Here is a 16,871-nt window from a genome sequence, read left to right on the forward strand (position 1 = left end):
GACATCACTCTGGAAGATAAATCTTTTGATGTCATTGAAAGCTTTTGGTACTTGGGTTCTACAGTCAGCAGGGATCTTGACCTTCAGACTGAACTGACTAACAGAACGGGAAAAGCAGCTAAGAATTTTGGTTTATTACAGAAAAGTGCATGGAATAACAGCTAACTATCAGCTAAGGCAAAGATACAAATCTATGAGACTTGTCTGCTGTCATCCCTGCTTTATGGTTTAGAAACATGGGCTACATATGCTAGGCATATCAAGAGACTGAACAGCTTCCACATGAGATGTCTGCTTAAGATTCTGAAAATAAAGTGGGAAGACAGAATACCAAACACAGGGGTACTGGAGAGTACAGGACTGACATACTTAGAAACCACTATCAAGAAATAGCAATGGATCAGCCATTTCAGGAGAATGGGAAGAGACTATATTCCCCAGAACCTTTTGTATAGCAAGATTCAAGACAGCTCTAAAAATTGGGATTGCTTTCTATGGCATTACCATGATGCATGCAATAATTATATGAGGTTGTTCAACATCAACATAGAAAGCTGGAAGGAGTGCACAGAATCCCATCTGATCCGGAGGAAACAGCTGGACCTGGGTGCAGCTCAACATGAAGTGGGTTTGATCCAGAGGATCAAAGCAAAGTGAGAAAGAAGAAAGCAGCACGTTGTAAATTTGGACTGCAACTTAGACAACATATGGATCTGTGAAACTTGTAACAAGCCATGTTACTCTCCAACTGGGCATGTCAGCCACAAATGGATGCACCAGGTATCTGACTAAACCGTTTACATGTACACCAGGATCCAGAGGATATAAACTACTATTACTCTTTCATGTGACCTTCATATTGACCTATGTGCACAAAGCATTTGAAAGAAAAAACATGACCATCTCCCAAGTAACAGTAAATGACACCATGAACTCCTATCTTTCATCCGCAGCACAGCAAGTTTAATAGAATGGGACAAAAGGCTCAGATTTCTACAGTTTGTAATTAGTGCTCAGTTTGGTCAGGCTTAGACAACTATAATTCCAGAGAAGAATAATTAATTCTAGAAGCAGAAATGAATTACTGTAACAGGGTGCTGTTCTAAGTGCCATCTCACAGTAGCAGATGAGTGCTGAAAGACCTACCTCACCCCAAGTGCTGCAGGGAGGGCTCTCTGCACCCTGCCTGGCTGGAGCTGCCGTAGCATAGGCTCCATGGTGGCTGTCATTCTGGTGCCCCCTCTAAATCAGAACCTGGGGCTGGTGCTCCACTCACCCACCCACCCTTAGTTACTCTCCTGGGTAGTTTTACCCTTCCCTGAAATGAAAATTCTTCATTTTCTTATGAGATTCCTTCTACGTAGCTGAATGTAAAAGGAAAGCCCCCCCCAAACTTGATTTTGAATCATTTGTACAGTATATTAGCTTTTATGATAAGTTTTTCAGATCCATCTACATGATATATTGGAATCTAAAGGGAGAGAATAAAAGCATGAACTGAATCAGTAATTTAAGGCAACCTAGGAATTAATATTCAACCTCCAATTGTAAGTATTCAAACAAGTAACCTTCAACATCTTCATCAGGTGTTAGGCAGGTTTGGTTGTCTTGGTTTTCATTTGGAAACTGAGTGCAGTCTGTGTCTTCTGGCCACTGCAAGCCGACAATCCCGAGCACAGACTCACAGCGCTCCTTGGAATGGTCACACAGTGCCCTTGGAGACAAATTAGAAAGAGTGAATAATGCTGCTGGGAAGAAAACGTGCTGTGAGAAGGTTATCAATTATGACTGGAAACTAGGAATCCTAGCTCAGGATCTGAAAATGAAAAAGATTAACTTGTTGATCAGCTTCCTTACCTGGGAAAAAATATTAAAGGTTTCATCGTTGTTTAAGAAAATCACTGTAAAAAAACACTATTGCTTGAATCACATTACAAAGGTCAAAAAATGAGACTGTTGTTCCTTACCAACTGCTCTGAAGGAAATGTCAGAGAAGCCAGTTTTAAAGCCTAAGATAATGAACTCGGTTCTATGCAATGAGAAATTATTTACAAGAATGTATTGAATGAAGCAAGCCAGTAGTACCAGCAATAATAATGCTTTATGTCTACATCTACAACGAGGTTTTTCTCCAGAAATGCTCCAAAGAGCTGCACAACTGTCATTTATATTGTACCAATAAAAGCTATTTCTTCAGGTGCAGAAGTCAGCAGCCTTTGCACACTCCACAGCAACTGAGAGTGAATGTGAGAGAATGCTGTAGGCAGGTTATGGACTTTTAGGGTCTCTTCTGAGATGCACATACAAAATGGAGTACAGTGTCTGCAGCACAGGAAGTTAAAGATTTGAGTTAACCTGAACTTGTGTACAGACAGTCTAGTATTTCAAACATAGAAAACAAGAGACTTTCTAAAGAGTTTGATAAAGCTATGAGGTTTGGGGAAATCATTGCACAGAGTAACATGGGTTTGAGAATGTGGTCAGTTTAGCCACAACAACTTGTATCAGATCTAGCAATAGAAGCAAGAAAAATGTCTTCATTTTGAACTTTTTTTTTCCACCATAGAAATATAGGAATGTGTCATCATATCAGATTAGTTCATCTAGACTAGTATCTAGACTAGTATCGCATCTCTCAAAAATGGCCAGTACCCAACGCTTCAAATAAATAGGAAGAAAAGTCTTTAAGGGAAGTTTCTTCTTAACAACAGACAACTAGTGATTGGTTTACGTCTCAAATTGTGGGTTGATATATTTTTTCTAGCCAGTATAATTGCAGACGATGTTCTTATAATAATGAAACTGTCAAATCCCTTTTTGAATTTTGGGCCATGGGCACATGAACAAACTATTGTGAGATAGATAACAGCAGAGATTTACAGTTTACAGATTTATGGTAACTGCCTGTATGCCCACTCTTCCACTATAGTAAACAAAAGCTAAGCTGTGATAGTTTGCCCCTCTTTCATTAAGGAGTAAGCTATCTTCCATTTACCTTCTGTAAGAGCATGCCCACAGACAACTGCCACAGAGCAGCTAACACATCATAAATCCCCGCCCCCTCGCCCCATTTTTTTTTACCTTGTGTTGACTTGCTTGTGTGCCCATAGACTTATTAAGGATTTTACTCCAGTTATATCTTCTGCAGTGACTTCCACCACAGCTTGAGTTTGTACAGTATCAGGTATAAATGTAGCCTTAGATCTCATTTAATGTTCATTTTGTTTCTCCTGCTGAAGAAGAACAAAATGGAGAGTTCACCTCACAATTTACAGGCTTTTTATCAAGCCATTGCTTATTTGCCTTTTTCTTAAGAAAACAATCCAGATCATTTCAACTTCTCTTTGGATGGATGGCTGCTAATCAATGTCATCACTTCTCCTTCTCCTATGTCTGTATTGGAATTGAGGAACTGAAACTGAACAAACTTATTAAGGTGAGGTGTGTCTTCAGTAGATATGACAGGATAGCATTTTCAACATTGTCATTGGTCCCAAATTTAATTTGGTTTGGGGAGAATTAGAAATAAACAATTAATTTTTTTTCTGCAGCACATCATTCAGCCCTTTGTGTTAATAGTAATAGAGAAGACCAATTCATTACACTTGTATGTATTTGAAAAGAAATTGTAAGAATTGTCAGATATTCTGCAAAAAGATGTAACAATATCAGATGCATGTAGAAGGAGGGCTGAATGTGAGAGGGAACAATAGCAGATTAAGGCAAAGAGACTATTAATGTCTGTCAGACGGCTACAGAAATCTAACTCACTTATGTTATTTGACTGTAACAGGATGTTACCAGCCTGATTCACTTAGAAAAAGAAATACAGAACAAAATGTATTCTCTGCCCATCTGAAGTGGGATGCAGTGGACCATAAATAAATTAATTTTATATGAATGGCCTGAAATAAATTAGCTGTGTCATGGCCTGGCAGTGATCTGTTTCCCTCTAGATTCTCTTTTCCACTAAAAAAAATTGCAAATCACATTTGAACAACTGCCCTACATTGTCCCATGGTTTGTCCTAAATTCCCTTAATTTCTGTTCTGCTTATTTTCTGAAGACAGGCAGGCCAGTGAAAATAATAATAATAATAATAAACCCCCACAAACTGTAAATTTGAAAAGGTTTGGTCTAGTTAGTTGAAACATTGAGCAATTGCTGCCATCCACATCATCTCCCCGCTCTCAAAGCTTCAGCCAAAAAAGATACTTCCCAATTGTTGTCAGCAGTTCCTCAATATGACAATGACAGGTCTTCCAACAAATAGGGAAAGTCATCAGTGAGTCCAAAGGTGACTGAAGAGGACAGTGTGAAATCCACTTATTTAACTGGAGATGTGGCAAATAGTTCCAGGAGGAAGGAGTGGATCCTGGTGATGTCAGGTCATGGCTCTTTCCTTTTGTGTCTCATCTATCTGCCTAGTTAAAATGATCAATGCCTTGTCGTATATCATGGTACCACTGGAGATGATTCGTGCTTGAGTCTCCCAGGTTTTGCTGTTAATATTACATTTCGTCAAATTAGCCTTAGAGATGTCCTTGAATCATTTCTTTTAACCACCTCTAAAGTGGTCACCATTGGTGAATTGGGAATATACAGCCTGTTTCAGAAGCCAGTTGTCAGGCGTACTTATGACTGTGCTGTCCAACATGACTTCAAAGCTAATGGTGTTTGCTTGCGCCAAAATGCTGACATTCATTCTTCAGTCCTTCCAGCTGACATGAAGGATTTTCTGAAGACATCACTGATGCTGGCATTCCAAGGCTTTCAGGTGTTACCAATATGTTATCCAAGTGTCCCATACAACAGGGTAGGAATGACAACAGCCTGGTAGACAAACAGTTTGGTTTGGGTCCTGATGCCATGATCATAAAAGACATGACTTTGGAGATGTCCAAAGACACCACTGGCAGATTATATCGGGTATTGAATATCACTTTCTACACCAGTCTTGTCCAACATGTGGCCCTCCAAGCTGTTTTCTGAGGCCCTAGGTGCTGCGACAAGAAATGAAAGTAAACACTGTACTTTTGTTTCGGGGAGGCAATGTGATACTGCTTCCTGTGAGGTCTTTGAATATGGCTCGCTGGCCCACTGGGTGATAAAAAGTTCATGATCTGGCCCCACATTCAAAAAGGTTGGACACCCCTGTTCTACACTTACTTTTTAGGAAAAGTGGCTTCCCAGGTATGGGAAATACTCAACATTCTCCAAAGACGGTCTTCTAATTGTAAGATGTGGAGGAGTAGCTGGTTGGTTTGGCAGGGTTAGTAAAGTATCTTGTTTTTTGTGAAGTTGGTAGTGAGTCCAAACATACACTTCACAGAAGTAGTCCAGAGTGGCCTGGAGCTATTCTACTGAGTGGACACATACAAATCATCAGCATATTGAAGATCAGTAATGGAAGTTTGTTTATCTTGGATTTAGAAAGTAACTGGTTTATTTTGAAGAGATTCCTGTCCCATGATACTGGATGCTGACTTCAGATGGGAGTCTATCAGCAATGATATGCAAAATAGCCACACTAAAGATAGAAAAGCAGGTTGGTACAATCATGCATCTTTGCTTGACTCTACTTCTAATAATGAAGGGGTCCATTTCCAAGCCTTTATTTAGGATGGCTGCTGTCATGTCATTGCAAAGAAGTCTGATGACGGTAACCAGTTTTGGCAGGAATCCAAATCTCATCAGGACCTTCTATGGGGCTTTCTCTGTTGATTGATTCAAAGGCCTCAGTCAGCTCAGTGAAAGCCACATAAAGATCTCAGTGTTGTTTGCAACATTTTCTCCAGTAGCCTAGCAACAAAGACCATATCTACTGTACTTCCGACTGATCTGAAACCACACTGGGACTCGAGCAGAATCTCCTTGGGAAGAGGAGTGAGTACCACAGTAATTCCTCCAATCTGATCTATCTACAAAGTTCACTGCAGGGTGCTGAAGGAACCAACTGAAGAAATCTCACTGGCAACAATATTTGCAAAGCTATGGATGACAGAAAAACTCTCAGAGAACTGGAGATGGGATAACATAGCACCCATCTTTAAACAAAGGAAAAAAGGTTTCAATATCAACAAAGTTACTGGACCAAATAATAAAACATTCAATCTATAAACATCTAGAGGAGAAAGTGGTGATCACTAGTAGCCAACATGGATGTCTTAAGAACAAATCATGCGAAAACAATTTGATTTCCTTCTTCAGCAGGATAACTTGTTTGGTGGATGAAAGTAATTCAGTGAACATAATATATCTGGATTTTAGTATGACTTTTGATACAATCCCACATGACATTCTCTTGAGTAAATTATGGGCTATGGACTATCCAGTGGTATGCTGGCGTGTAATTAGCTGAATACCAACAAGCAGAAAGACAAAAATGGGAGGGCTTGCAAACACATTGGAGGGTAGAGTTCTACTCTCTAAAGGATCTTGATAACTCAGAGAACATGGCACTAGATAACAACGTGAAATTCAACCACAACAAATGTAAAATGCCAGTTGGGAGTGGGGAGGGGAAATGTACCAAGCTGTAATTGGAGAAACCAGGCTGGCAGTAGCACTGATGAAAAGGATCTTGAGGTTTTGGTGGACCCAAACTTAAAATGAGCAAGCAATGTGACACAGTTACAAAAAAAAATGTAATTTTTATCTGTACTAACGGGAGAATAGCATGTGAGGCTGGAAACAGAGATCATCTATGGAGCACATGATCAGCTATGCTGCAGTAGGTTGCAGCACAACTTGTAGCACTCCACAGATGTTTACAGACATTGCCAGATGCTGAGTCCTGACATGAGGTGCACTGAAGACACACCCAGCCTGTCGTGGAGGCACATCTACAAGCACAAAGGGTAACATTCCCATCAGGGCTCCTCCTGCCTCACCTACAGATGCCCCCTCCCCATGTCAGGGTGCAGAAACATACACTGGGGCAATCCCTCTGCAGCTGGTTTCTCCAGTGCACATCTGCAGGCCCAGAATGAGAAACTCCCTTAGGGGGTCCCCATTCCATGTTTGCAGCCCCTGCCTTGCACTGCTGCCATAAATGTGTGCCACGAGAATTCCTCTGCAGGCTTCCCCAGCACATGTAGAGTTGCTGCGCTCCACCATGGGGCATGTTCTTACAGCTACAGAGCTCCCACTTGTGGTCATTTACCCCAAGTCAGGGTGAAGCCTCAAAGTTCCCTGCATCCCTGGAGATGCCAAGGATACATCTAGGTAAGCAGGAAGCCCCATCTTTCCTCACTGACCCAGACGCACCCCCAGAGATCCCAGGGATGTGTCTGGGTCAGAGGGGAAAATGTGGCAGGAGCTCCCAAGGCTTGAGGGGCCTGATCTGGCCTTGGAATTCTTGGACTGCCCAAGACAGGGCTCCTCGAGCCTGTGGAGCCCCTGCCTGTGGCAGCTGGAGAGTACAGGGAGCTTCAGGCTATCTGCGTTCTTTTGCCATAAGCAAACAGATATCATATATAACTTATCACTACCTTCCATCATGGCCACAAATTTGAATATTAGGAGGCACAGATAGAAGAACAGCTCCTCGTTGTAACTTGTGGTGCTTTGTAGGAAGTTTCCTACAGGAATTCACTGTTGGGTCCGGGTGGTTGGGATCTAGATGCTGGCGGGAATCCAACCGCTATTCAGAGCTGCTGAAAGCCTGTAGCTATGCCCCTAGCAACAACCCTCCCCACTCCTAGCCCTGGCACTGTTTTCAGAATGGGAGTGGGGAAAGGGAATGGAAGGAGCTCATTCTGGGGACTCCTCAGCTGGCACTGGAGTGTGGGCTGAGTGGAGTGGAACCACTGAAAACCCAGAACAAAATTCCTCTGCTTCCTTTCCCCCCTCTCATTCTGAAAACAGCACTGGGGCTAGGAGGTGGCGCAGACACTCTATTTTGGAGCATCTTTATGCAATGAGGGTTCAGATTTTTGGAGGATCAGGCCCTCTTAAAGTGCTCTGCAGCTGTGCACTTCTGTTCAGTCATGCCTGTACACTGCTTTCAGTGGCCAGATCAGGCAAAAACTGTCACTTCTGTCTGACCCTTGTGATGTGACAGAAGGTAGGGATGTTTCTTTTCTTTTGCTCTGTGCTGCCATAAAAATGTTTGTGCTGACACAAAGGTGATGTCTATTTTTACCCTGAAACACAAGAATTCATAGCATCAGTCTACTTTGTACTAGTTAGGCCTCAGCTAGAGTAATGTGCGTAGTTCTGGAACTTCTGTATGGTTTGCACTTAAACTGACCTAACTAGGGATCTGTGTGTCAGGCCTGCACCTGGGCAGATTAAGTTAGATTGGGTGGCCATCTTTAACACAATCTAACCTTCTCCAACCCCCAAACTTCTGGGTGGTTGTTTTTAATGCAATCTAACCTCCCCCAGCTCCTCCTAAATGTCTATACTCTTCTCCCCCAAATAGTATATCCTGCATTTTCACAGGGGGGTTGAAACTGCTGCTCTTTGAGACCTCTTCTACCCCTACGATTCTATATTGCAGTGGAGAAAAACTGCAATCCTCATTGCCAAAGATGGCAGAAAGGTCAAGGGGAAAATGAGTATAAGAGAATGAGGATGATATAAGGAAGCATTTCTGATTATGTAATTGCTTTCTCTATTTGAGATTAAACATGGGACTTCAGTCACAAAGATTTTCAATCTGATTTACACCATGATCATTAAACTCACATAAAAATTACCAAGATATTTCCTTAGTCTCTGAAAATAATATTAAATCTAATACAAGGATTACAGTACACAAAGTGATAGGAACACCTTGAGAAAAGTTTTTCTGTTCAGGCAATGGTCACTGTTAGAACATTCTTTGTGTAACTAACCTGATTGTACAAATGACTAAAATCAGTTAAGACCCATTCACAAATATAAATAGTGTTATTTCCAAGTCTTGGAAAGCCAGTATAATTGGGAAAGCTTTTATAGAGATAGCAGATTTAATCATGCAAAGTGCAGTATAAGAGCACAACTATCTCCAAACATGGCTTAGCATCTTGCAGGATCAAATCCATAATTCAGAAAATATATACTTGTGGAAAAAAGTAAGAATGATGTGATCTGGGTAGAGTTTTTTTTGAGATACAAACCCTCCAGCCATGAAACACTATTTGAAATCAATGGGAATTTGTATACGGATGACTTTAAAGATCAGAGGCATTGTATATTATTCATGTCATCAGAGCAGAGCTAATGCCTCATTAAAGGTGAACAACCTGGCATAGAATTTGAAATGATAATTGGTGAATCAATAAATGGTCTCAACAGAAGTCATCTCAGGTCTTCATAAAACCAGTTCCCACATTTCTCATTACATGAACTGGTTCAAAGACTTTTACCTTTAAAAATTAAAGCATAAAGACCAAAGTAGTTCTAAAAACACCATAAATTAGGTGCCGTTTAAAATAGGGACATATGTTTTATACATAAGAAACAGAATTAAATGCTGACAGTATTATCTAAAGGAGAAAATGGGTATTAATATCATATCAGTATCAACAAACCATATCAATCAAATGGTCATGTTTTATAACAGAAGTAAGGTAACAATGTGAATTTAAGTCATGCCTATAAACTGCACTTTGATTTGGAAAGTTAAACACAAGGAAATATGCATTAGTGTAATGTAGCTTCATATTTACAGGATAAGACAGGTCAAGTACAACTACGGACGTGCATCATTCAAGCCAATTAATCACTGTTATCATTAAGGAAGGATGTGCTTGCTGAAGGCTGAAGCAGAAAATGTCCTAATTCATAGAATTTTCAGAGTAAATATTTTGCCTTTTTAAGAGTTTCAGACTGCAATTAAATGCTTAAAATGAATAGTGTACATGTCTATTCCTTGTATTTAAACCTTGGCTCTGTGGTATGAAACCTTTTTTATTATAGTTTCATAATTATTTGTCCATTCCTCTCTATTTAACTGGGGGCTGGTACATGCTCAGGGCTCCTCCAAACCATCTACTCTGCCAATTTGTGAGCTTAGCTTTACATGAGCAGGTGTGAATGGGCAGGGCTTAATTCTCAGCAGCCTGCCCAAGAACACCCAGAAGTCTGTTTAACCGCTACAACTGTGTCGGAAGTTCTCCAGTTAGTAGTCTCTGTGACTCCAGTCAAATATATCCATTAATTTTCTTCTTCTGTATTGTTAATGACTACAATAAATTCTACAAATCCCAATTTTGACCTCTTGCGCCACCCTAACTTCATAAAATCACTGCTTGCTCTCTAGCATGGAACAGAAAAAATAAATATTTGTGAAAATAAATATACTAATATTAGACTTATAAAGCTTCCTTTTAAAATAATTAAAACACTGATCTAAAACTAGTATTATTACAATTATTTAGATTATGATACTGCACCATATGTCTTAAGTGGACAGCCAGAAATTCACTGTATTGAAGCATATAAAATCTAACCACCTTCCCTTTACTTAAAAATCATTTGACTTTTAATAATTAGAATAACTTTTTTTTTTCCTTTTTTAAAATTTGCCTGGTTTTCACGTACTTGCATGTGGAAATAAAGGTTATGCTTGGTCAAGTCATTTTAATCCTGATCCGCTTCAGTCCCATTCTGTCTCTCCCGCACATGCATTCTTCTAACTTTCCAACTGCCATGTAGCGATGCTTATTTGATAAGGGAACAAGAAATGTCCTTGGTCTGATAGCCTAAGCACATTTAATTTGATACATAAGAATGAACTGAGGTGGCAAAACAGGGCTATATTTCTACATTACTTGCTCTCCAATTTTGGAAAAGTGACAATTGCCTTCAAATCCAGACTTTAATTCATTAGTCTCTGGCTTCCTTTGAATATATAAAGCTCTACTGTTATGAATACTGATACCTATAGCAAAAGGTATTCTTTGCTATATGGTTATATATCCTTTTTATTGGTACAATTCTAATCCAAATTAATGGAATGTGCAAGCCTGTGAATATTCAATATAGAATCTTTTAAAAGGAACAAAACTGCTATTTTTTTAAAATTTCACAAAATAATCACACATATACTAAATGAAATAATGAGGTGTAATTTTTGACTTTGTAAAATATGGGCTAAACCTGTTTCTCCTGAAATCAAAACCAAAATTCCAATTGCTTTCAATGGAAGCAGAGTTGGGCTTTTAAGAAAGATCCATGGGGTGAATGAAGATAGTCAAGAATCCCATTAGGAAGCAGTCATGTTACCTGCAGGGTGGGATACGCTGATTCGTTTGAGGATCACATTTTGGTACCAATATTGTACAGGCAAAAAACATAAGATACTTGTAGCAGTTGGTCTGAACCAAGGCTGGGAAAAGGGAAGATTCCCAGCTGATAGATGCTTCCTTCTGAGTCCTATGGCCCAAGTAGTTTGGGTAACTAGTGTAGTTGTATGGCAGGTTCATGCAGAGTTCCAGGGTAATTGGCTCACATAGACCTTGTGAAAGAAAAGAACATACATTTTGTAAAGTTAGATGAAACAGAACAAAATAATTACAAGCTTCTCATCATTTAATCTGGAAATACTTTCTCTGGCTTACTAAAGTAGGTCTTGCTTTACATCAGGAATAGTGTCAGGGATCTGGTGCAGTGTTATAAAAGTGGCACAAGCTTCTCTAACCTCTAAAAAAAGGTGCAGTTAAAGAAGACTATGCGTCCCAGAACACAATTCTTCAAATGACAGTCTTCATGCATGCAAAGAAAAGAGGCATTGATCGCTACAGTTAGTCAAGTATTCACAGGCTATATATTCGTGTTTAACAACGTCTTCTGTATCCTAACTTCTTGACATTCATTTTGAAAAGGTTACAAATGAGATTATACAGACAACCTTTATTATTTTTGACTAAAATATCATTTAAAAACACAGAAGTTACTGCACAGAACTATCAAAATAAATCTCAGACTGGAAGTGTTTTGCTACAAGTTAATTCCCTTCCCACCCCCCCAAAAAATTATATTTGTTACAGTACACATGAAAGTCTGCATAAGGACTGAGCCCCCTTCTGCCAAACACTATACAATGCATTATAAGAGTCAATGATTTTTCCATAGAGCTAACAATTGAATTAAAATACAAGAAGTAAGCAAAACACAGTAAGCACAAGGAGAACAAGGTACCAACTTCATTTGGATATGTAGACTAGCCAGATGGACTAAATTAACAGTTTTGAGAGTTTTTATAATATAAACTAGCCGCAGGGCTCAGTCCTCGGGTCCGCACTGTTCAACATCTTCATCAGTGACTTGGACAAGGGGGTAAAAAACACCCTGTTCAAATTTGCTGATGACACTAAGATGTGGGGGGATGTGGGCAGGTTAGAAGGGAGGAATAGGCTACAATTGGACCTAGACAGGTTACAGGGATGTGCGGACAAGAATAGGATGGGATTCAACACCGACAAGTGCAAGGTGATGCACCTGGGGAGGAACAATCGGCACCATACCTACACTCTGGGGAACTCCTTTCTCGTCAGTACAGAGGCAGAAAAGGATCTTGGAGTCATCATTGATGCCAAGATGAACATGGGCCAGCAGTGTGGGGCTGAAGTCAGGAAGGCCAACCGCACCTTGTCATGCATCCAGAGATGCATCTCGAGCAGGTCGAAGGAGGTGATCCTCCCCCTCTATGCGGCACTGGTCAGGCCACAGCTGGAGTACTGCGTCCAGTTCTGGGCGCCACACTTCAAGAGGGATGTGGACAGCACGGAGAGGGTCCAGAGGAGGGCCACTCGCATGATCAGGGGGTAGCAGGGCAGGTCCTATGAGGAGAGGCTACGGGACCTGAACCTGTTCAGCCTCCACAAGAGAAGGCTGAGGAGGGATCTAGTTGCCTGTTATAAACTAGTCAGGGGGGATCAGCAGGCATTGGGGGAGTCCCTGTTCCCCCAAGCACTACCAGGAGTGACTAGAAATAATGGTCACAAGCTGGCAGAGGGTAAATTCAGATTAGACATCAGGAGGCGCTACTTCACTGTCAGGGCGGCTAGGATCTGGAAACAACTTCCAAGCGAAGTGGTGCTGGCTTCTACCTTGGGAGTCTTTAAGACAAGGCTAGACAATCACCAGTGTTATTTCCTGCCATGGCAGGGGGTCAGACTTGATGATCTGCTCAGGTCCTTTCCGACCCTACAAACTATGAAACAACTGAGACTGGCTGAAATATAAATATCTCCCATTTAAATGTCCAGAGAACTCCACAGTTTTGTTTTTTCTTATAAGTCCAAAAAAAACTGATTTTCAAAACTAAAAGAAAATTTTAAAAAAATTCAGCTTGCATTATTTTCTTCATTTAGAGTTGAATCAAATTTATATAATTGTATCCAATAATATTTAAAGGCATGGAATTTTTTTCATTAAGAACAAAGAGTCATTAAAAAAAAAATCAATTTTCATCCAAAACTTAAGAACTTTGCTCTTCTCTAAAAACAAATGTGTTAATAACATTGGTCAGCTCAGCCAGCCAACTGGATAGCTATTATTGGTTGCCAATATATTGGGAGGCTTGATATATAACCGGGCCTTACGGAGGGATTTGAAGGAAGAGTCACGTGACTTAACCAACTGATCAACATAGTTAACCAATCTTGCCCGGTCCAAGGGCCAGCTTGCAGTAGGTGTTTCTAAGATCATTTCTTGTTCTCTCTTCATGTGAGTTGAACTTTGGCACGCTGCTTTCATCAAATGATGGGTGTTGGGTTATGAAGTGTAATCTAAAATATTCCTAATGTTAGAGCATGCTATGCTATTTGAGATGTCTTCCTTTCAGTATACACTAGAATGTGTCAACAGTATTTTTAAATGCCTAACTACATGCCACTGAATCCAGAGTTGTTGCTCTTAGAGTCTACCTATTTCTAGCCAAGTCTAGTTGTTTGCTTTCATGTTGACACAGAATACACTGGAACGATAAAAATAACTGTATGTGTTATACTTAAAATTTCAGCAGTAACATAGCAAATGTGGAGATTTTGGTTCATTTCTTATCCTCAACTACAGCTGAACTAATATGATGCTGGAGAAGTTTAAACATAGCTCAGACTTAGAATTGTAATCAGTACATGAAACCACACTCTACAAACCTCTCAAGCCATCATATTTGATTTTCTTATCATATAATATTAACAGTACAATATTCTCTGATAATGTCTATTCATAGCATATAATAAGACTACCAAGAAGAGAAAGTGAAACTAAATTCAGTTCCCTGTCCAGCTTCTATTTAATACTACACTTATCAAAACCAGTCTGGAGGGCCCAGAATAACAAAAGTGCATACAAGTGTTTCTTGGGTTCTGCTCTACATCTATATTAAGGTATAGATGTGTGAACAAACTACTGTGAAGTAAGCTAGAAAGTTTGTTGAACTCAGAGTGCATCAGCTGTTCTATGGTAATTGCCACATGCTTGCATTTATCCAACACTTAATGTAGTGTCATTTATTCTGCTTTCACTAAAGGTTGAGCTACCTGGCATTTCTCATAGGATAAAATGATTAATATGAACAGTTACTACAATAGTTGATGTTACTGTGAGGTAAGCTATTTTCATGTTCATGCGCCCCATAACCTAACTGCCAATTCTCTCTTTACTATCACTGACTTGCTCAAAAACCACTTCACAGTTTAAATGGTTCTTGATTCTTAATCATAATTAGCTGTGGCCAGCCTCTTCTCACTTACTGAAAGTTTTCTCCCTACCTCTGTCTCATTCCCCACACTTGCCCTATTTTCGGTTTCCTTGTGCCCACCTCCCTACACAGATCTCACCAGTTATTTGCATGGCAGGAAGCAGGAGATTTTGTGGGATCCAGCATCAGATACTACCATGACTATTGCTGTTGTAGAAGGAGCCCAGGATCATGATCCTGGACTCCCCCTGCATGAACTCCTGCTGAACAGATGGAAAATTCATCAGATGGCAAGACTTCCATCCGTGGCAATGACACATGTGCTTACAGGACTCCCACCTGTGATAACACTTGGTGCACCCCTGCAACTGGGAGACCATCAACTGGCAGGGCACCTTTTTTTTTTTTTTTTTTACACATGCAAATTAAAGCTGGACAGAAACCAGCTATAAATCTAGTGCATATTTTCCAGCTCTAACTTTATAACTGGTTGGACCTTCTTACGGTGCAATAGCTAATTTGCATGTGTAGCCAGTTTAAACTAAGTGAGAAATTAACCCAGTAATTGCATGATACATGTCATGTGTAGAGGAGGTCTCTGACTACAAAACTCCAAGTACACATCCCCCATCCACATGGTTGTTCACAATCTCCTCCCCTCCACACACCCCAAATTACTTATTTCCCACTCCCCTCAATAACCTACCTCCACACTTTCTATGACTGACAGTGCCCCATCTCTCTCAGAAAGTGGACTTTCCCAAAACATATTCCAACCCCTGACCACTCAATTGAATGTATTCATTTAGTTGCAGTACGTGAACTTTTCTTCACTTATTCCTTATCCATATACATGATGTACTAAGCTTTGTATGAAGCTTTGTATGAGTCTGGGATTCTTTGTGACAAAACCTACAGACATATGCAGGTAGGTTGCAAGTATACACTGGTATGTGCCCTCTAAAATTTTATGCAATACAAATTAAATCTAGGGTAATGGTTAGTATAGCATATTCATATTGTACTATAGGATTCTATCCATCTTCTCTTTACACATATGTAAATCCTGTTGGTTTTCATGTTGTTGGAAGAAATTAAAATTATAAACTGAAAAGACCCAATATCATAAAAAGTGAAGCAAGTGAAGACTAACTTCCTGTATTCAGGAACCTGAGGAAGAATGTCTTAGTTAGAAAGCTAGTTTAACTTTATCGCAACTACACAGACAGTCCAATTAAAGATATCACAGCAAGCAATCCTTGCCTCTTGCAAATTTCTGGACTCTTACAGCTACATCACTCTTACACTATTGTTATATGAATGTAGCATCTCTGTGAGTTCCTTCAAACACAGTCTCTGTGGAAACACATCTAACATTTGCACTATAATTATAAAATGGCATGGCTATATTATGCTGGTGTTGAGGTGATGTTATTGCTATGATGGTCCAGGAGATATACAAGGCAAGAATTCTTGTGGGTGATACCTTTTACTGAACCAACTGCATGGTTGAGATGGGCAAAGGCAAGTTTCCAAGTATCACAGCACCCTTCCTCAGGCCTTTCAGATGGTATGGACAGAGAAGCCACACAAAAAGTACCACACCAGAAAGCTTACCTTTGTCTATCCCAGCCATGAAGTTGGTTCAATAAAAGATGCACCCACGAAAAATTGTGCCTCGTGGCTATATTATGACAGGAGAACAAACTGATTGGAATTTATGGTGCCTGGAGGGAAATCAGTCCATACTAAATGATATAAAACACACCCCAGGCCTGATCAGGAATTGTCCAGCAAAAGAAAATAGTCAGTGTTCCAGTAGGTAGAGCATTCAGTTGGGATATGCAAAATTAAGGTATAGTCCCAGGTCTGATTCAGATAGAGCTGGACATTAACCCAAATCTCCTTTAATCCAAGTCAGTGCTTTTACCATGAGGCCTTTCTGGAGAAGTCTCTCTCAGACTCTCCCATTGAAGCTTTCATTTTGCATTCATTAAACAAGATAGTGAGAGATCCACCACAAAGTAGCCTAATTCAGATCAGGGACTTAAGCTACTTAGCCCAAGTGGACAAGGTTCTATGGGTAAATCTGATATCTTTTATTAGACCAACTAAATAGTAAGAGAACAATTTTTAAGCAAGCTTTCGGGTTCCCAAGTGAGCACTGTAATCAACAAGCTACTCTAGCATTGAAGTGTCTCTTGTGAGAAAAAAAAGAAAATGGACTTGG

At 40.0% G+C, this 16,871-nt stretch overlaps 1 protein-coding gene across 3 annotated transcripts in view; it reads right to left on the minus strand.

The window, feature by feature from the left end:
• CORIN (corin, serine peptidase) overlaps window positions 1-16,871 on the minus strand; it is a 274,799-nt gene that overhangs the window by 69,085 nt on the left and 188,843 nt on the right. For all 3 annotated transcript variants that reach the window (XM_090035881.1, XM_090035880.1, XM_090035879.1), the window contains 2 exons: window positions 11,218-11,449; window positions 1,569-1,714 (listed from right to left, as the gene is read on the minus strand). In XM_090035881.1, coding sequence (XP_089892007.1) covers window positions 1,569-1,714; window positions 11,218-11,449 — 378 coding nt within the window. The remainder of the gene's footprint in view (window positions 1-1,568; window positions 1,715-11,217; window positions 11,450-16,871) is intronic.

This window comes from Crocodylus siamensis, chromosome 2 (genome assembly GCF_052110815.1).
Source record: "Crocodylus siamensis isolate JL-2025a chromosome 2, ASM5211081v1, whole genome shotgun sequence".
Lineage (NCBI taxonomy): Eukaryota > Metazoa > Chordata > Crocodylia > Crocodylidae > Crocodylus > Crocodylus siamensis.